The sequence below is a fragment of the Alexandromys fortis genome, unplaced genomic scaffold (assembly GCF_014885135.2).
Source record: "Alexandromys fortis isolate MF-2015 unplaced genomic scaffold, M_Fortis_MF-2015_v1.1 scaffold_268, whole genome shotgun sequence".
Classification (NCBI taxonomy): Eukaryota; Metazoa; Chordata; class Mammalia; order Rodentia; family Cricetidae; genus Alexandromys; species Alexandromys fortis.
In genome coordinates, this window is record NW_026068141.1 from 262054 (window position 1) to 284255 (window position 22202).

Here is a 22202-nt window from a genome sequence, read left to right on the forward strand (position 1 = left end):
TCCCAGTACCCATGTTGGGCAGCTCACAACTGCTATAACTACAGCTCCAGAGGGATCCAACTTTTCTGGCCTCCACGGGCATCTGCCCTCACATGCACAAACCCACATGCAGATACACACATAATAAAAATAGTAAAAACAGATATTTAAAAATTCACACAAGAAGATCTATCTGGTCTCCTATACGTGTTACTTCTTGACTCATCTCTTTTAACTAAGCCTCTTCACCTGGGACTTAGTTTAAGAACCAAAGAACATGTCTGCTATGGCATGAAAATTGTCAGACACAGGGTATGTGTTGCGGGGAGGGGGGGCGAGGGGGTGACAACCGAAAACTACTTTCAGCAGTTGCCAAAGTATTTCATGCAGTTCAAATCCATGTTGTAATTGCATAGGTTAAAATTTTTTTTTAGATTTTTTTTTTTTTTTGATACAAGGTCTCACGTAGCCCAGGATGGCCTGGAAATTGCTATATAGCTGAGGATAACCTTGAACTGCTTATTCCTGCATCCTCTTTCCAAGTGCTGGGACAAAATGTGTAGACCATCATCCTCAGTCAGCACTACACATCTGAAAAGCATTGCTACAGTTGTTTAAATCGCTACCTTAAAGATTGGTGGTGGTGGTGCACACCTTCAGTACTTGGTGGAGAGGCAGGCAGGTCCCTGTGCGTCTGAGGGCAGCCTGATCTACAGAGTGAGTTCCAGGACATCCAGAACTGTTACACAGAGAAACCCTCTTTTGAAAAACCAAAATTGATTGATTAATTGTTTAATTTAGGGGCCCATGGTTCCAGAGGGTTAGAGAGTCCATGACCTTTGTGACAGTAGGCAGTCAGGCATGGTACTGGAGCAGTAGCTGGGAGATGAGATGGTATCTTGAGATACAACACAAGGCAGAGTGATCTAACTAGGAATGGCTTGTTCTTTTGAAACCTCAGAGCCTGCCCCCAGTAGTACACGTCCTCCAGCAATGCCAAACATTTATTCTTCCCAAACATCTGGAAATCAAGTATTCAAATATATGAGCCTGTGGAAACCATTTTCATTCAGCCCACCACACCTACATCTCTTATTTTGCATGTTTCTATGACATAGAGTATTTTTTTAAGATTATAGTCATTAGCTTATAAATTGTTATTGCTCTCCTTTGTTAATTACATGCTGGGGTTTGGGGAGGATTAGATTTCAGAAGCAGAGAAGGACCTTCTTCTCAAACAGTTGAGTGGTAGAATACAACTGCTAAACAAATTACGCCAGGAGGCTCTGGATCTAGAAATGCAAATGGAAAAGCAAAGGAAAGAAACTGCCGAAAAGCAGGAGGACATCAACAACCTGCAAGTAGCCATAGAGAGCCTGGACTCCAAAGACCCAAAGCACGTGAGTAAATACGAAATCTTGACTTGTTCTATGGAGACTGAAGATTCTGTGTCGGTAGTACGTGTCTTATCATTTTTAATGGCAGAACCCGTTCTAGTCTCTTAGTTTGATACGCTAAGAGTTAAGTGATGTGTGTGTATAATTTATATATGTATATGTAATTAGATACAAATATAGGCTATGTATTCATATGAAACATTTACATCCAAAACAAAACAACCTAAAAATCTTGAAAGAGTGGTTTTCAATAAATGAAAGTACTTTTGGGGGGGCAGTGATTGAATTTCATTGTATTTTAGAGCAAGAGAGACTTGATTCAAAGTGCCCTGTAAATTTTTTTTTCTCCTTAAAGGCAGGAAGTGCTGAAGCAGGGGCAGGGGCAGAGGTCTTTTGTACCTTTTTAATTCTTGATGCAAATATTCTACAAAAACTGATGTTTCTGTTCATTTTATTCTTAAAAATAAAACATCTCTCTGGAGTTTGTCATTCTAAGTTGTGAAGTCAGATGTCTGAATGGTAGAGTCAGACTCTTGGTTTTTGTCAGTCAGTACCCTATAAATCTTACTAATGGCTTCTATTTTAGCCACTATTCTGAAATAGGTAAAACTGTTTCCTTCGTGTTTCCTTGTTGCAGTTTGAATTATAAATTAAGAAACATGTAAGATGTCTGGACTAGCAGGAATAAACTTTAGTGTGGCAGAGCAGTGCCCTAGAGCTGCTTTAAGTACTTGACAGACGGGTCACTCTTTAAACACGCCAGTTTCCCGCCCGTGTGCCAGGGCGCAGACATCTAGGCCAGGTAGTTTTGACAAAGGATTACCTTATAGGCTTAAAATACTTCCCCCCAAAACGCTAAGACTTAGTATTCTCACTGAAAGTATGATTTTTAATTGTGTGTATGCATGCATATGTAGTAAACATGCACATTTGTGTGCATGCATGTTGTATATATGTGGAGGCCAGAAGTCATTCTCAGTTTTCAGCTTCATTTGTTTTCTTCTTATTCAAGTATTAATTTATTTGTTCATCCTTTCATTTTTAAGACAGGATCTCTTACTGAATCTGGAGCTAAGTAATTCAGCGAGGCTGGCCCGTGAGCTTCAGAGATTGTCCTGCCCCGGAGGGTGGGGGCGGGGTATGGCCTTGTGCTGTGCCTGCCTTACTCTAGTGCTGGGTGTTTGAGTTCAGCTTCGCATGCTCATAGGCCAATCTTCCAAGCCCTAAAAGTCTTGGTTATTTTTGAAAATTTTTGTTAGAAGAAAACTCAGAGGTTTTTAAGTACTGTGATGTATATTGTAAGTACCATGATGTATAATAGTCAGTAGTATTTTGCTTTTTTACATTATGTATTAAGAGTCATGCATCTGTGTAAGGGTTGTCCTAACAAGAGAAAACTCTATCCCCTGGGAAGCAGAAGGAAGCAGCCTGATGGTCCCGAGTCCGATTGCTTCAGCAAATGACATGACTTCCTGAGCTGAAGGGGAATTTACTTTCACTGTTTCTGTGGAGTATCACAGAGGAGAGGCTAGACATTCAGGAGTTGTGGCTTAAGTCTTGAGGGCAGCTAGAACCCATCTGCTCAGGTAGGAGTAAGGCGCACAAACCCTGTCCCCACACCAGAGCACGGCATACTCAGTTCACCTCATCTCAAGCTCTCACTTTGCAGAGGGTAGAAATGTGACCTGGAAAACTAAATTGTCTGCCTCTGATCACTAAACTACTACAACAGCCCTTTCCTCACAAAAGGATTAAAATTCAAAATTAAAGATAAAAAATGAAAAATAAAATCTTAGCTCGGAACCAAGCCTAGTCAGATGTTTTTTAAAAGTACATTTCATTAGGTTTCAAAAGAGAAAATAGCATTTAAAAATCGAGTCCTATTTCAGTAACCAGCTAAAGGAACAGTTTTCCCAGCTAGAGGAACAGTTATCACTGGGCAAACAATACAAATCTGTGCTGCTTTCCTAGAGGGAATTAGCCTAGTGATCTTTCAGCCTCTGGGCGTGATTGGCCCTCGGGAGCTTCCTGTGTTTTGATTTAAAGTTGGGGGCGGGGCCTGTTTACGGAGCCTGCTGGTGACTGGACTAGCTCCGCTGTCACTCACGCTGGTTTGTGGCGCTGGGAGGGTTACTTAGGCACAGAGGCTCTTGCAAAGATGTGGCTGTCAGAGTGGGAAAGACACATGGATCTGAAGACGAGCTTAGCTTTCCGCCCACTATTTTTGTTCTCCACGTCTCAGCTGTAAACAGAACAGATTCGAAGTTAAGGTATGGTCATTCTTCTGTGTACAGAGAAAGGGCTTGGAAGGAGGAGGGGCCAGGTCTGTAAGTTCCTGTTTTCACAGTAACTCTTTTGTGAGCTCCACTGCAGGAAACCGCAGGATCTGCCGTCCTCCATGTGTTTACTGCCCTGCATGCACATCTTGAACCACATGTTTGCCCTGCATGTAGAGGTTGCAGTGTACTTTTAACGGGGAATTTTAAAAGTTGTTGGTTAAGATATAAGTATAGTAGGGGTTTTGTTCATCCTTGAGCCACCCAAGTCTAGGGAGTAGTACAGTTAGGATGTAAACTCTTTTCTGCAGTAACAGTGTCCAGAGATTTAAGGTGAGTATTTGGGGGGTGTAGGGAAAAGTAAGATTTGAATATCCCATTAAATTTATCCCTGGTAAAATAACAGCTGACGGTGACAGTGGTGTTGCCAGTCATTTGTTCTCCACTTGGAAGAAGACCTCTCCAATGAGGGCATTTCAGTGTTTGTTGTTCAGGCCCTGACTGTTCTGACGAGTTCTCCCTCAGTTAGTGTTCTAGTGTTCTGAACCTGTTGGGAAGGGTGGGATGAGTGGGAAGGCAAAATTTCTCTTGGGAATTACAGTGTATGTGAACTTTTGCCTAAGGAGATCCAGTCACGACGTTTGATTGATCTGAGACTCGGGCTTATATTTGTGAAATGAAAGGTTAGACAAGATAATTGGTTCTCTGTTTTCCCCAGCACACCTGAGCGGGGAGATAATCCATTACCTTCAGGTAGCAGTGACCGGCTAATGCCGTATTGTCAGGAGCAAGAGGGTGTGGGCCTGTGGGTCCTGCATTGACTACCCTCACCATCCCCAGTTTGTTATATCTATATGTCAGATAGGAGATAGAAAGTAAATGGGAATTCTGAGAGTTTGTTTATCACAAGTCTCCATTTCCCCAAAAACCTTCTAAAGTACACATAAATGTATTTTTCACATTAAAAAGACATTAGTTATCAGTAATAAAACTCCACACCCCAAAATTTTGATATAGAAACCCTTAAGTAAAATCTCTTAGAGTCCTTGTACACAGATATAACACTTATTTATATTTTGGAATGTACTTTTGGATGCTTCCTCTAAATATACTGTTTTTCAATATAGCTAGGGTTCGGGAATCCTTTTTAAAAGACATTTTAATGCTGTGCATATAACACTGAAGTTTTCTATAAGACCTAGCAGTTGTGACCTTGAACGAATGGCTTACACTCCCTGATCAGTTCTGTTTTCTCATCTTATTTCAAGCCATTCTGGGGTTTTAACAGGAACTACTTACATGAAAATAGTACAGGGCCTAACTCAGAGCAGATGGAATTGTAACATTTTATTTTCTATTCTTCCTTTTAAATATTGCTAAAGATTGTTATTTTTAAGAGTTTTAAAAACTTGGGTTGTATTCATTTTTTCCCCCTAAATTCAGTCCCATATGAAAGCTCAGAAAAGGGGTAAAGAACAGCAGCTTGACATTATGAACAAGCAATACACACATCTCGAGAGCCGCCTGGATGAGATTCTGTCTAGGATTGCTAAGGAGACTGAAGAGATCAAGGATCTTGAACAACAGCTTACTGACGGTGAGAACTGAAGTGTGATTTAACGGAACAGTCTCAGTGCTGGCTGCAGTTACTAGAGAGACTGTCTAGAACTTGCCTGGATACAGTCCAGGTCTCAGCACTAATACTTGATGGGGAAGTTTTGCTGAGATTATCCAGAATGTCTAATAAAATTTAAAGTATGTTGTATTATTGTGGTCTGTTACATTGATGACAATGGGCAAGAAGTCAGTATGATCAGGAAGAGCTTGGTCATTGATTATCTTCTATGGCATAAAATCCTTTCAGAGCCTGTTTATGTAGGAGACTCATCTGGTTACAGAAAGGAAGAAATCTGGGCCCACATTTGCAAGGTACTTTTAGAAGGGAACATTTTAGAATAGTGGTGTATTAATAAGAGCCTGAGCTCAGTGTAAATCAAGATTCCATTCCCTGATTGCCATCCTGTGTGTCATCTTAAACTGGTTACTGTCTCGATAATTAGTTGTTGAGAGAAGTTTTCCATGCAGTTTTCATAAAGTATCTGCAAATAGCATGTATCAGCATACACTTAAAATACTTAGTAAAAATGTATGTGCATGGATGTTTTGCCTGCAAATATGTCTGTATACCTTGTGCATGCAGTGCCCATAGAATGTAGAAGACAGCGTCAGTTCCCCTGGGGCTAAAGTTACAGCCATGTGTGAGCTGCCATGACAAGCAGCCAGTTGCTCATAACTGATGGGCCATTTCTCCAATTTCCATGATACCTTTTTTGAACCCTTCAGGCTGTATATTCTGCTGCCAGTCTGAGAGTGGTGTTAGTGTTATAGATCGTGGTCTTGTTTTGTGTGTCCAGTCTGAGACTGGTGTTAGTTTTATATATTGTGGTCTTGATTTGTGTGTCCAGTAAGAACTCATAGTTTTATTATACCTTTTTATTACTTTAGCCGAGATTAAAGTTTTATAGCATTAGGCATTCTGGAAATATCTGTCATAAATATGCTTGTCTTATTGTATATCTGCAAAATATTCCTATATTATAAGAAATAAATTATTCTGTCTTGAAAGATAAAGTAAATAAGAAACTTAGAATTTCACTATGGGCTAATAGCTAATCACTAAGGAGACAAAGTACTTCTAAAATACATATTATCTCTTTATTTTCATCTTGCATAGGCCAGATAGCTGCAAATGAAGCTCTGAAGAAGGATTTAGAAGGTGTCATCAGTGGGTTGCAAGAGTACCTGGGGACCATCAAAGACCAGGCAGCTCAGGCCCAGAAGGAGTGTAGGAAGCTCCGGGATGAGAAGGAGACATTGCTGCAGAGACTGACAGACATCAGGCAGGAGAGGGATGAACTGGAAATAGTTGCCATGGATGCAGAAAATATGAGAAAGGTATGTTCTTTCTGTCTGTTTGTTTGAACCAAGAAATAAATGCTGTCAAAATTTAGCTTGGAACAGTGCCACTGTAAGTCACAAAAGCGTTAGTGGCTATTTGGTTTGTGTCCTTTAAAGGTGAGGACGATGACAACTACTGCTTCATATTCTGCATACTTGGAAGCATTATTTTTCCTTTACTCAGACAGTTTATTTTAACTTTGTTCCTTTTCCCTAAAGATTGCCAAATAACTAAAGATCAATAAATTGTATCTACTAAAAGTATTGTATGAAATGTTTATGTTGGGTTTATTCAGTAAAATTACAGGAAGAACATGGTTCATCTTACTGTTGTTACTTGGTAACTGACATCATTTTACAGCTAATAGACATAGGTTGTAAGTTCTAGCTTTCATTTGTTGCCCATCCTCATCACTTTGTGGATTTCCCTTTGCTGTTTTAGTAACCTTTTTCAGATAAAATCTTACTATAGTCAGATGGGGGTGGGGCACACCCTTAAACCTAGCACTTGTGAGGCAGAGGCAGATGGATCTCTGAAGCTGAACGTGTCCAATGAGGGAAATTGTGAGTTTGATAATCCCAGGCTAACTCCAAAAGTGTATTCTAAGATTATTCTTTATTGTAAGGGAAAAACTCATGGAACAGGAACGAGGGCCCAACCTCAAGGTGTGGAGCGTGGGAACAAGAGAGAGAGCTGGGCGAGCCAGCAGCTTTCTCTGGGTATCCAAAAGTCATGCCCCAACCTGGTTCAGCCTCTTAAAGGTCATTGGCTGAAGGAGGTTTCCCATTACCTTCTGCTTTTGTCTAAATGAGAGAGTTCCAAACCCAAAATACAAAACTATATACACTATTTTACCATACAAAATTAGAATTACAAACAGCATGAACAATATTAAGCAAGGAATATATGCTAAATGTTTTAATAAACATTCTATCCTAAGGAGTCTTGTATTTGAAATGGCTTAGCTAGATCGTAAGAGAAAAGTAACTACTACTATCTAATCTTCAACCCCATCGAAGGCCTGAGAAGGGAGATAATATTACTTGAGTAGGCAGGAAGTGCAATCAAGCAGCTCCCAAAATGTGCAGTAGATGACAGAGACAACTGGCTGCCTGAATAATCACCCAAACTTTCATTGGCAATATTGAAGCAACCAACTTTGGCTAAGGCCTAGAGTAACTGACAGACCATTTTCAGAGGGGGGATATTTTCAGAACCATCTTACCTTGTCTTGGCAAGGTTTGGCAATCTTTTTTTCCTGTATCCTATCCTGCTTGTTCAGTCCGGATGCCATGCACTTTGCCAGTTGTCAAGGCATGGGCAGTTCCTTGCCCAAAGGCCAGTTGTACCAAGAGGAAAACAAGATCTGAGTGGAGTGTCTTTGGTGCTCAACATTGTCTCAGGAATAGATTGGTGCTACCAGGAGCAATCATGTCTCACATCAACAGAACCCTAAGTTATTTAAATGCCATGCTCTACAGATCTTTGAAGTGGTTGAAGATTATCTATGTAGAATACAATCTCTGTGTATCTAAAGAACCTAATTAGTCTCATATAAGTATGACAAACATGAATGACTATTGACCTATAATACTTAATAGTATGCCTATTATATATAATGCCTATAGAACATAAAGACTAAGAAAGACTTCATACAGAATATTAAACAATCTTTAAACAACTGCAGTGAATAAGGACAATGATCTTAAAATATAAACAATGTATAAATGTCTTGATCAGAGGTAATAATATATAATGCAATATGATAAATTTATCCTAAAAATATCAATATACAAAATGTCTTAAACAGATATAGAAACATGCATGCATATACTGTGATAAAATAACTGCATAGGTATATAAATATTGTAAACAGAATTAGGAGCATATTCAGTATAACAAATGTAATATGAACTTATACAAAATACAAGAATCTGTACCAATGTAAATTGTCCATAAATAAAAGCTCACAAGTATTCACTCTATTACTCACTATTATTAGTGTGAGTAACTTCACACTAATTTACCTATTATCCCATTCAACATCACCCTTATTTTTCAAGGAGATCTCTAGGTCTACTTAATTTCCATCCCAACCCCCAACTAATAATCAACCCCTAAATGGTGTGCCTAACCTTGAGGACAAACTTTGTTGGGAGAGGGGATGTTGTCTTCTAGAATTGCTTCCAGCTGTCATGGGAGCAATGTCCTTTCTGTGGGATCCTGTAAAAGTAAACTGATGGTTAAGTTTCAAGATTACTGTCTTGTGTAATTGCAAATGGTCTCTGAGTAGTCGATAGGTTTTTCTAAAGTTCTTATTTGGAGTTCTGGCCAGAACATTGTAACAAAGTGAACCATTTCAGCAGTTGGTACCCAAAAACCGGTCTTAGAGTAGCACTATCAGCATTGTGATGTCATATCAGCTCGGTGTAGGCATTGTTATGGGACCCCATCTTCTTCCTGGAACATCAAATATTACTGCAGGAAAATCTACTGTTCATTGTGGAAAGCTGAAACATTATTCATATGGACATGAAATATACAATATAGACAAAATAGGCGTGGAGATGAGTAAAATTTTTTTCCTAAATTCTTTCTTCTTTCTGTCCCATACCAGATGGCTCCTGACATGAGACAGAAAGTCTGAATTTTTTTTTTAACAACTTGTTTGGATTTAGAGAAGGATAGCCATTCCATCTCCAAAGCCAGCTTTATATATATAATGAATTTTTTTTTCATATAACCTGTCCTCATGGGTCATATTCCTTTTTGCTTAGTGGTCCTTTCTGGATAGTTATTTTTTTTCCCCTTTAGGCATACAAATGTCCAAGGTCCCTTGACTTTTCAAGGATGTGTAGTTTCCTATATAGACAAGAACATAGCCCTGCCCCAGCCCTTATGAGGTTTCCTTACCACCTGTATGGTTATCACCTCTGTGGATGAGCTGTCATTTCTCTTTCTCAAGAGTTTCTCTTTTTCAAACTAAATCTTTATTAATTTTTATAGTATCCCTAGTTTTTCTTCTCCTGTGGAAACAAGAGCGAAACCCCTTTCCCAACATAGCACATCTCCTTATTTCCATTGTGAGGTCCACACATCCTTGAAATACATCAGCTGATTTAATTCAGAAGACTTTCCTATTATCCAATTTATCTCTGCTGCCATTGTTCCTTTCTCATTAGCATTAAGAAAATTCAAGGATAATAAAATACTACGCAATCTATTTCTGGGTGTATTTTCCATCCCTTTCTGTTCGTTTAGCATACCATTTATAGTTTAGTTTGATCTTCCTCATCTGACCTGTAAGATTATTTGGTATACCTGTAATATGCTTTATATTATAATAAGCAAAACTGTTTGAATTTCTTAAGATACATATACTGGACCATTGTCTGTCTTTATTTGTGCAGGAATACCCATGATGGCCATAACTTCTAGTAAATGTGTGATTACTGAATCAGCTTTTTCTGAGCTCAAAGCAGTTGCCCATTGAAAACCTGAATAAGTGTCAATGGTGTGGTGTACATATTTTAATTTTCCAAATTCTGTAAAGTGGAATACATCCATCTGCCAGATTTCATTCCTTTGAGTACCCTTTGGGTTACTCCCAGCAGGTAACGGTATTTGGTTATAGAAAGCAATTAGGACATCTCTTTATAATCTCCTTAGCTTGTTGCCATGTAATAGAAAACTCTTTCTTTAAACCTTTGCTATTTGATTTTTTTGTGAAATTATGAGGCCTTTAGCACACTTCCAATCAATAATTGATCAATTTCTGTATTACCTTGTGCTAGAGGCCCTGGCAGACCTGTATGGGGATCAGTTGTGTGTTATGTATATGGGACAAAGCCTATTCCTGATTATGTCTTGAATCTGAATGAATAATGAAGTCAATTCTGTATCATCTGGTATAAATTAAGTGGTTTCAATATGCAAGACAAGTCTTTCTGCATATTGTGAATCAGTAACTATATTGAAAGGTCCTTTAAAATCCCTTAGTACCATGAGAATAGCATATAATTCTGCCTTTTATGCAGAATTATAAGGGCTTTGTTCCACCTTACTTAATTCTTCTGATCTGTAACCTGCCTTTTCTGATTTATTTGCATCAGTATAGAATGTATGGGCTCCAGTTATTGGTGCATCATGTACAATTTGGGAAAGAATCCAAGTAGTTCTCTTTATAAAGTTAATTCCATTGCTTTTGAGATAATTGCTATTAATTTCTTCTCGAAATTAGCATAAGCTCATTGCCATGGTTCATTGTCTTCCCATAACTTTTTAATTTCATCAGTAGCAAAAGGCACTATCATCTCTGCTGGGTTTATTCCTGCTAGTTGACAAAGTCTCAATTTTCCTTTTATAACTAACTCAGAGACTTTTTCCACATAAGTTTTTAATTTTTTCACTTGGTTTATGTGTTAAAAAGATCCATTCTAATATAATATGTTCCCTCTGTATTAAAATTCCTGTAGGGGAAATTCTGGAAGGCAGTATGACTAGAATACAATTAAGATCCTGTAATTTCTCTTCAGTGACCATCAATTCTTTTTCTGCATCAGCTGTTAATTTCCTGGTACTATTTAAGTCTTTGTCACCATTTAAGGTTTTGTTTAAATGAATTATTAGATCAGGTGTTATCCCAACAGCTGGACACAGACTGGAAATGTCTCCTAACAATCTTTGAAAGTTATTAAGACACCACAATCGGTCTCTTTTAATTTGTGCCTTTTGTATTCTAATTTTCTGTAAAACTATTTTATAACCTAAGTAATTGACAGAATTTCCTCTTTGTATTTTTTCAGGAGAGTTTGTAATCCCCATTTAGGCAAAACTTTCTTTACTTCTTCAAACATGCTTTCTAAAGTATCTGCATTTGAATCAGATAACAAAATGCCATCCATGTAATGGTAAATTATAGACATTGTTTACATATTATTTCCAATGGCTGACTTACAAAGTATTGGCACAGGGTAGGGCTATTGAGGATTCCTTGTGGGAGGATGCTCCACTGGTATCTTCTAGTAGGCTGAGAATTAATGTAAGTAAGCACTGTGAAGGCAAATTTTTCTGACCTTTTCTTGTAAAGGTATAGTAAAGAAACAATCTTTTAAATCAATAACTATGAGAGGCCATCCTCTCGGTAATAGAGAAGGCAGAGGAATTCCAGATTGTAAAGGGCCCATAGATTGAATACCTTATTCATAGCTCTAAGATCTGTCACCATTCTCCATTTCCAAGATTTCTTTTTAACAACAAATACAGGAGAATTCCAAGGGCTGGTTGATTCTTCAATATGATGAGCATCTTGTTGCTCCTGTACCAGCTGTTCTAAAGCCTTCAGTTTCTCTACTGTTAAAGGTCATTGTTTAACCCGTATTGGTTTCTCAGTTAACAATTTTAAAGATAGGGTCGGTAGTTCCTCCAAAAATTTGCTAGTTGCTTTGTGTTCTTGTACAGCCTGAATGACTGGTGACCTTTGTTTATAATACCGTATAATATCCTTTCCAGAAACATGAGTTTTGGGGACTGCAGAAATGTTAATCTGGCTCTTCGATCACTGCAGTATATCACGACCCCATAAATTCACTGCAATATTAGCTACATATGGCCTCAGCCTTCCTGTCTTTCCTGGCCCTATGCATTCAACCCACCCTGTGCTTTGTTTCATTTGAGATAAGGTTTCAGTTTCTAGGAGTTGAATATCTGCCTCTTGAAGAGGCCAATCCAGATGGCAAGATTCTGGAGTAATGATACTCACATCCGCACCCATGTCTAGTTATACCTCAATTACAATGTTATTTATCCATAATCTTAGCTTTGGTCTTTGATCATTTATAGAAGTCCTACAAAACATATGTTTCCTATTTCCTACTGGAATTTTTGATTCTTCCATTTCTATTCCATCATCCAGAACAGTATGATTTTTTACAAAAGGCACTGGATTTTTTAATTTCCTGGTGAAGCATGTTCTTCATAGTGACTGGGAATGACTGGACTGTGTTTGACATGGGGGCCTGTGAAAGGCCCCCCAAGGAGTTTCCTAGTGGTATCGTGTTGAGAGAGGTTTTTGTCCTGCTCAGTTCCGCAGCCATTCAGTCCCAAAGAAACACACAGAGGCTTACATTAATTATAAACTGGTTGGCCTATTAGCTCAGGCTTCTTAGTGAACAACTCATAACTTTCATTAACCCATAATTCTTGTCCGTATTCGCCACGTGGCTTGGGACCTTTTATCAGTGAGGCATTCTCATCTTGCTTCCTCTGTGTCTGGGTAACGACTACAAACTGAGCCTTTCCTTTTCCCAGAATTCTCCTGTTCTCGTCACCCTGTCTATACTTCCTGCCTGGCTACTGGCCAATCAGCGTTTTATTAAAACAATACAAGTGACAGATCTTTACAGAATACAAGACCATTGTCCCACAGCAGTCTCATGTTGCTTTGTCTGTTTTTTGTCGATCTACAATCATTGGTCCAATGTCGGCCTTTGCTACACCTCCTACATATAGCAGAAGGCTGAGACATAGACTGCATATTCTTGCCCTTCCTAGAGGGGACATTATTCTTAGGAATTCCTTCTCAGATGTTCTATTCTGCTACAATTAAAACATTTGGTTTTTTGGTGTCTCCTCATACCATTGGAAATCGCTTCTCCTACCCAAGCTTCAGCACTATAGTCAAGTGTCTCAACATTCATTGTATGTAAGATCCATTCATCTATTGGTGCTGATCTGACCTTTAAAGGCCCAAAGACCTTTTTACATTCTAAGTTGGCATTTTCAAAAGCCAAAGATTCAATAAGTATACATCTAGCTTCTGGGTCTATTACACTCCTACTTGCATAACCTTAGTTAATCTTTGTAAAAAGTCACTAAAAAGCTCTCTCTGGCCCTGTTTAACCCTAATATATGATTCAGGTTTTTTTTTTTCCTGGTTCCTGAATCCTGTTGCAAGCATTTAAAGCTGCTGTGCTACACAGGAACAAGGTGCATTCATCATAGAGAGCCTGCTCCTGAGGATCAGAGTAGTGGCCCTCACCAAGAATTTGATCTTGGTAAATCTCCAATCCTTTTGCTTTCCCCTGTTGTTCTAAAATTTTTGCCTCTTCACTCCAATAACACTTCAAAGCAGCTGAGGTCCATGTTTTAGGATCGCTGAGATTAATTGAAGCTAATTGTGTGTATCAGCCTATTGCTTAAAGCCCACGTTTCACCATTTCCCTTGCTCGTTTAATTTCTTTTAGAAAGCTCATATGTATTGGTTCCCATGTATATTCTTTGACTACCTTAGGGTACTCTGTACCAAATGGTCTTTCCAAGGAAATTGCTGGATATGCAGTTAAAACTCTGGGTAAGTCACCCCAGAGTCTGGCATGTAGTGATGAGGCTAAATCCTATCCTTGTACCTTCTGTCCCTGCTCATCAGTTTCAATAAATTCCTCAAAGATCTTTTCAAATCTTTTACTACTGCCTTTTGTAAAGTCTGAATCTCCTGTCCAGTGTTCTGTTCTGTCCTAATGCCCTCATTGAGGATTCCAAGGTATGAAACTTGTCTAGTAAAGATAACATCTCATTCTTGAACATAATTTTGATGGTGTGCATATTACTTTCCTGGAGAAATGTCTTATCCATTAATCTATCATAACTTTTTAACAGATTACAATTATTAAATTCAGCAGGGCGAATTTTTTCAGATAATGTCTCAGCACCCTTCGACATTGACTGGACTTTGTCTGTTAAATTAATGGTATCCCTCTAGAAAGTGTTGATTTGCCCAACTAGCTGTTCATTATTAGTCTATAAAGGCTGTGTCATTTCTAAAAGTGCCTCATTCTTGGCTCTGTTATCAAACTATATTAATGAGATAACCTGAAAAACAAAACTAAACCCTAGAATCAAATAAAGAAATATATAAGGAAAATCACATAATCCTTTCAGAATACCATCCATAGCATAAGCAAAGTAATTATTAACTCTTGGATAGTTATCGGTAATTTTGTAGTTTCCAGCTCTTACCTGTTGTAAGGCAATTGCAGACAGTTGGAGTAGGTGTAATAATCCTCATCGGCCAGCAGGTGTTGCAGTAGCAGCCGCATGGCCGGGAGATGCAAGCAGCAGTGGACAATCCTGGTTTGTTTTTGCGCTTGTTAGATACTGAAAAATATGCTTTGTTTAACCAATTAAGAGCAGTTATTAAGGTGGTCAAAGCGATTCTGAAAGTTGGTGACAGGATAAAAAGAAAACCCAAAGCTCTCTGACAGTGTGAGTTGCGGTCTGTGCGGACTGTGCGGGGATCACTGGTTTGCTGGAGAGGCAGCGGCTTGTTTGAGATGGGACTGATGAAGAGAGACAAATGAGAGGGGTGGTGGGTGGGTCACCAGCCCCTGGCAGAGAATGTGATGCTGAGCTGTCAAATGGGGAGCACCACAGGGGTGCCTAGGCATCCTGAAGAGCAGGTGTGAACTGGGTCCTAAGTTGGATTGTCAGATGAAGCTGAACATGTTCAATGAGGGAACTCACAATTCAAATAATCCCAAGATAACTCCAAAAGATTATTCTTTATTATAAGATTATTATAATAATTATAAGATTATTCTTTATTGTAAGGGAAGATCTCACGGAACAGGAACAGGGGGTCCACCCTCAAGATGTGGAGCGTGGGAACAAGAGAGAGCTGGCTGGGCCAACAGCTTTCTCTGGGTCCAAAAGTCATGCCCTAACCTGGTCCAGCCTCTTAAAGGCCATTGACTTGAGGAGGTTCCCCATCAGATCTCTGAGTTTGGGGCTATCCTGGTCTACAGAGTAAGTCTGGGACAGCCAGGGGTACACAGAAACACTGTCCCAAAATAACAAAAATAAAAAATAAAAATAAATACCTTAGTATGTAGCTCAGGCTGGCCTTGAACTTGTGACTCTCCTGCTTCTACCACCTGAGTGGTCCAATTATAGATGTGTGTCACCACACTAGCAGGAAATGTAATAGTTTGTCAGTCTGCTGAGTCTTAAAAGGTGTCTTCCTCCAAACTTTGTATTATGAAAGTTTTCACATTTGCAGGAATATTAGAAAAGTAGTTAAATATCTCTGAGCCTCCTTAAATTAATATTTTTGTTTTGATTTTATAAATATATACCTTTTGTTTCTGCTCATAAAGTTTCAAACATCACTTTCATCAGTATTGTGGGTTTCCAACATCACTACAATAAATGCCATTCTTACATCTAGGAAAACTGAGGGTACTTCCCTGGGGTCATCTGACATTTAAACTACCATCAGATTTTCCTAACTATCTCCAGAATTTATAGTGGTGTGCATGAGCACGTGCATGCGTGCATTCGGGTGTGCATGTGTGCATGGTCTAGGCAGGGGCATTCTGTACATCTGCCTGGTAGACTCCTTGTGCTGTTTTACTTTGTTCCTCTATGCTCCATATAAAATAATATCTGTTTTAACTTCTTTTTCCCATGAATACTGGAGTGGTTTACATACCTTTCATTTGTTCTTTGAAGTTCACATTTCCTTAGCCTAATGGATTCCTATTCATATTTTCTGACCATTTTTTTGTATTGGATCATCTTTCTTTTGTTAGTTAACTGCAAGAATTCTTTATATTTTGGATGTTAATCTTTTTTGGAATACATACAGTGCATACAACTGCCTTTCATCCAAACAGTGCCAAGTAGTTCTTACAAAACTAAATAGAAGTTACTCCAGGTTCTTCCTGTTTATTCACAGTAGTTTGAGCTAATTCTTCCATAACCAAATAAATAGACAGAAGTTGTATACTGACACATGAAGGTGTGTCAGTATAGGAGTTTAGTTTTGAGAGTGTTTTCCTTTCTCAGTGGCTGACACTTGGCTTGTTGTTAGCACTCAGTTCAGTCACTGACATCTTTAGAATGCCAGTCCTTTGTTCTTCTGTTAAATGAACACACTGTGGTTTAATTAGAAAAGTGTGGGCTTTGCAGTCAGAGATCTAGGTCCATAATGCACCCCCTTTTTCTAGCTCCATGGTGCTGTGGTCATAGTGAGTTGCCATTCAGGAGACAGATGACACAGTGGTGTAAAAACACTGGGTCCAGGGAAGAACAGATGTTTGTTTGTTTGATTGTATTTTCCACTCCTGTCTTCCTCATATGCTTGCAGACTGGAGTGTCACACAAATAGTTTCTTTGGAAACAGCATGTTGGCAACTTGGTGAATTTTCAGGTTACATTTAGTAGAATGCTCTGTATGTCAACTTGAATATGCCAGCACAACACTCCATCCTGCTGTTCATAAAACTTTCTGTGCCAGGCAGTAGCGATTGCCCAGTATTAGGTGTGCAGGTTAGTTATGATGACTTGTAGATGCTCTCAAGGTACTCAGGATGCTGCATTTAAACATGCTGAACTTTGCAGGAGCTTGCAGAGCTAGAAAGTGCCCTCCAGGAGCAGCGTGAGGTGAATGCATCCCTGCAGCAAGCCCAAGGAGAGCTCAGCGCCTATGAAACTGAGCTAGAGACTCAGCTGAGACTAAAAGAAGCTGAAGCCAGCCAGCTCAAGGAGGAGTTGGAAAAACTCACAAGGCTCGCTCAGGTAAGTGGAGCATATGCCAAGTATAAACTAAGCAGTCTGTACTATCTGTTGTGCTTTTGAGATAGCATCTCACTGTGTAGTCTAGCCCAGGCTGGAAAGCACCCTGCTTCAGCTTTCGAGTGCTGCAGTTTCAGGCATGAGCCACCACACCTGGCGTAGTCTTAATATTAAGCATTTTTAATAATAAGGATATGAATTGATGGAACATGTCAAAGAGCATATTTTTGGGAGTCTAGCATTCTGAATTCAAACATTACCCCTATGTAAGTGTGGGCAAATCATTTCGGGGCTCTGAGCCCCATAGCCTGTTCCTCTGTTAGATAGCAGATGATAAGATAAAGGATATAATGGGCATTAAAGCCCTTGGTAGTTAATATTTGATAAATCCTAGTTTTCCTTTCTCACAATAGCTCTAAGAGATTCTTAAGTTAATGCTCGATTTTAGTTTGCTGTTTCCTTTGATGATGGTTGAAAGATCCACTAGTTTGTTACACTTTCAAATTAGAGGAAACAGTATCCATCCAGTAAGTACTGGCCCCTGAGGACCTGTCTTGAGAAGTTAGTAGTCCAGCACGTGAGACAGGCGAAAGAGAGAAAGGCATGGCCACCTTTAGAAGCAATATCTCAGCTGTAGCTTAAGAGGGTGAAGAGGCTGTGGGCACAGGGGGAGTCAGGAGTGAAAGGAGTAGAGAAGGAAGGAAGGGTGAACACCCTTGCCGAAGAATAAGGAAGAGGCGAAATACTGTGAGGATCTTCAGACCTAAGGGCAAAGGAAGAGTGAGGAAAGAAGGTAAAACTTAAAGTCAAAAGGAAGAGGAAGGCCAGATGTAGCATATTCTTTATGAGAGTGAAAATACAGTTTGGGTCAGGCAAGGGTGGCAGAGGCAGGGGGATCTCTGAGTTTGAGGCTAGTCTGGTCTACAGAGCTAGTGCCAGGGCATCCAGGACTATACAGAGAAACTCTAACTCAAAAATAAATAAATAAATAAATAAATAAATAAATAAATAAATAAATAAATAAATAAATAAATAAATAAATAAAAAAAAAAAAAAAACAGAACAGAACAAAACTACAGTTTGGAGAGCTGTATAGATAGCTAAGCGGTTAAGAACACTAGCAGAGGACCCAGGTTGGATTCTCAGCACCCACTCAGGCTCACAACTGTTGTAATAGGAGCGGTGGCGGGGCTGCGTCCCCAGCACCCCAGCCGCCTGGCTAGCTTATGCCCCAAAATAACAACACACAAATTGTATTCATTTAAAAACTGCTTGGCCCACTAGCTCTAGCCCTTACTGGCTAATTCTCACATATTAATTTAGCCCATTTCTAATCATCTGTGTAAGCACCCCAAGGTGCGCTTACCGGGAGGATTCTAGCCTACGTCCATCCTGGGTCAGAGCTTCATCGCGTGTGTCTCTGAGAGGAGCTAAGGAGTCTGTCTGAGGAGTCTTACCTCACTTCCTCTTCCTCCCAGCATTCTGTTCTGTTTACTCCTCCCACCTATGTTTTAACCTATCAAGACCAAGCAGTTTCTTTATTGCTTAACCAATGAAATCAACAGATTGATATATGACACTCCCACATCACACAACCATTTGTAACTCTAGTTTCAGGGAATTAGATGCCCTCTTTTGACCTCTGCAAGTACCAGGTACACGTATAGTGTACAGACATCCATGCTAACAAACACTTAGACACATAAAATAACAAGGCAGAAAGGCACCTGCTGCCGTGTAGGAAGGACTTGTACGGGAGTGGTCATGGTCTGTTCTTTATTTACCAGAGGTCAGAGTCTTGCCAAGTGTCAGAATTGCATATTTGAGAGCATTTAAGTTTTACAAAACCCTTTGCAGGGTCAGAGTAACAGGAAACAGCAGGTTGGGGGAAGTAAAGTGCAAGTAGATTTTTTTTTTAAAATAATAGTAAATAAAATTTCTAAATGCCATCTCTTTCTTCAGAGTAAACCTTTTTTTTTTTTTTTTTTCCAATTCTGCCCTAACTAGTTTGAATGATGCTGTCTTTAGTACTTCTACTTTTATTTTTGGCTAAGTCTTAACAAAAATGTTAGAAGAACTTTAAGAGCTTGGTATTGAAAGCAGTACCCTATCCTTAACCACCACATAGAGCTTCAGACCACATAGACTATATAGAGTATGGAGGCTCCCGTTTCCTGGTTGTTATACTGCACTTATATGAAACCACTTGTGGAGCTTATTAGATGCAGATTCCATAGATACTCAGACCTGTAAATCTGAGATGGGGTCTGGGCATCTGCTATTTTGTTTCATCCTTCCTTCCTTTTTTCTTTCCATCTTCCTTCTTTCTTCCTCCCCACTTCCTTTTTCCTTCTTTCCTGCTTTCTTCCCTCCCTCCCTCCCTCCCTCTGTTTCTCTTTCTGTCCCTCCCACTCCTCCCATCCCCACCCCCATCCTCTCCCCATTTCTCTCTCCTCTTACTTTTCAGACAAGGTCTCATTTTGTAGCCCAGGTCAACCTCTCACTCCTCCTGCCTCTGCCTCCCAAGCATTAGGATCACAAGCCAGGTTTCATCTGTATTTTCAAAATCCTTGTGTTTAAGTGTTGCCTGCATGTCTCCCTGTGCATTCCTAGTACCTGTGATGGCCAGAAGGTGTCTAATCCCCCAGACCTGGGGTTACACATGGTTATGAACTACCCTATGGGTGCTGGGAATTGAACCTAGGACCTCTGGAAGAGCACCCAGTGTTCTTAAAAACTGAGCTATCTCTCCAGCCCCTCATTTTTAATAGGTACATGAAATTATTTTTGATACAGGTATTTGAGGACCACAGTTTACTTATAAAGATTGGTATTGGAGACTGCCCTGAAGATTCTGATGGGATATCAAGGCTGAGCTAATTCTTAGGTGAATGCCTCATTAAGTAGTCAGAGGAGCATGTGGAAAGTGATCTCAGGTTTTTAAATTTCAGTGCATAAATGTAGAATGATAGCAGTGGTGTGTGTGTACCTGTGCTGCTTGGGATCATAAACTATGACTGTTTTGCACTTTAATGTCATTGCTACCTCCAACAACAGCTAGAGCAATCGGTGCTTCAAACAGAACTGGAGAAGGAAAGAGAGTCCCTCAGGGATGCCCTGGGCAAAGTCCAGTCCTCAGAAGAGAAGCAACAGGAGAACAGTGAGCTCCACACACAGCTTAAGAAGCTGCAGGTAAGAGATCTGTGCCATGGAACATCCAACGCTGGTGACAACCTCACTTAGGCATTTAACAGCCTGCTCTAATATGTGCTAAGCAACTTGAAGTATTAGGTGAGGTGAACTCTGGATGGAGCTGCACCATAGCCTCTGCTTCTTTGTTTTTAATTAACTGGGTAGTGTAAAGAAATGGTGCCCGTGTCCAGATTAAACAGGATTCTATAAACTCTACCTCTTCTCTGTGAAAACAACTCCTGTGTGCTTCCTAGGAACTGTCAGCAGACCAAACTTAAGACTGCTAGATCAGTGCACCCTCTCCCATTGAAATGTCTCCCATAGTGAGCTGCAGTAAGGTCTCCTAATTATACAGTTCTCACAGTCTTCTCAATAGAGATGCAATTAAAAGTATAATCAGTTTTTCATTCTTGTGTGAAGTGTGTGTGTGTGTGTGTGTGTGTGTGTGTGTGTGTGTGTGTGTGTGTGTTTGGAGTCTTTAGTAGACTATTAAATTTTATTTTTATTATGAAAATTTAAAGTGATCACAAAAACAATAACCCCATGACCTTTGATCCATTGCTTGGTTTATACAATTACTAACATTGCTTCATTCGGAATACTTTTTTTCTTTGAAGTATTTTAAAGAAAAATTCAAGTTGGGAATAGTGGCTCCTGCCTTTAATCCCAGCACTCTGGATGCAGGAACAGGTGAATCTCTGTGAGTTCAGGGCCAGTCTGGTCTGTAGTGAGTTTCAGGACATTAGGGCTACATAGTGAAACCCTGTCTCAAAAGAGAAAACCCAGTATATTTTCACCTAGAAATACTTCTCTATGCAACTCTTCCCAGAAAGCACTAAAGTCAAGTCTTCGTGGGCCTTTCTGTAAGGTGTAAACTAAAGTCCACTTTCTAGCCTGGCCTTGCCGTGGTCTGCCTTGGTTAGGACTAGAGCTTGCTTGGCCTTCTGATGAGGAGTACACCTTTTACTCTCTACCTTTATCTTTCTTAAAAGTCAGTTTGATAGGATCAGTAGACAGACCAAAGGACAGATACCACCGAAGTCCAGCTTGGTGAACCAATGAGTGTTTATTGGTGTTACACAGGAATATGGGTGAGAGGTTATACAGGAGCAGAAGTGACCCACAGACAGCTGCATCGCCAATGCCACTCCAGCATGACAGCTCACATAAGCTGGGAACCTGGAGCATCCTGCACAGTCTGCAGGCCCTCAGTAGGATGGAGCGTGTCCTTCCAAATGACTATGGTTGGCACCTCTTCCAGGCAGCTCAGCTGGTTCCTGCTTCTTCCAGGCAGCTGGTCTGGTCTCAGTTGTCTTTGCAGCTTGGCTTGTCTGAGATCCTGCTTCTTAGCTCTGGGGACTTCCTTATACTATTTTGAGTTGTTTTATGTCCCTGATTAAGGAGCTTCCCTGAAGGATGGAGTGTTTCAATCTTGAAGGAAACTGTTAACACAAAGCTGCTAAGAATCAAAGTCATTGATCAATCTTTTAGGGGCTCAATGGCTCTCATGTCTTTTCCTAATTCTCTGTGTATCATATTTAGCACAACCTAAACCCCAGTCCTGAATTGATACATTGTTTCAGGTCCAACTCTTGTACAGACTTTATATCTACTATATATCTTGCTTCAAATTATGAAGATAATAAGAGCCTATTTTTTTTCCTGGCTAATCAGTAGGCTGACTGTAGTCATATCACCTAGTCAGATCACGTAAGGCCAGGAGTAGGCTCTAGAGATGTCCTTGATTTATGATGGGGTTATGTCCTAACAAACCTACAAGTTGAAAATAACTTGTTTCAAATACATTTTCTTTTTTTATTTTTTTTT

At 39.7% G+C, this 22202-nt stretch overlaps 1 protein-coding gene across 7 annotated transcripts in view; it reads left to right on the forward strand.

The window, feature by feature from the left end:
* Positions 1 to 22202, forward strand: part of Cntrl (centriolin) — an 89313-nt gene that overhangs the window by 25794 nt on the left and 41317 nt on the right. For 6 of the 7 annotated variants that reach the window (XR_007589363.1, XM_050126823.1, XM_050126824.1 and 3 more), the window contains exons 11-15: positions 1185 to 1379; positions 5096 to 5249; positions 6387 to 6607; positions 17010 to 17186; positions 20241 to 20375. Coding sequence is in view for 6 of the 7 variants with exons in the window: in XM_050126823.1 (XP_049982780.1) it covers positions 1185 to 1379; positions 5096 to 5249; positions 6387 to 6607; positions 17010 to 17186; positions 20241 to 20375 (882 nt within the window). In the remaining variant the exon portion in view is untranslated. Of the gene's footprint in view, positions 1 to 1184; positions 1380 to 2820; positions 3647 to 5095; positions 5250 to 6386; positions 6608 to 17009; positions 17187 to 20240; positions 20376 to 22202 lie in introns of those variants that run through there. The other variant, XM_050126826.1, reaches the window with a different exon arrangement.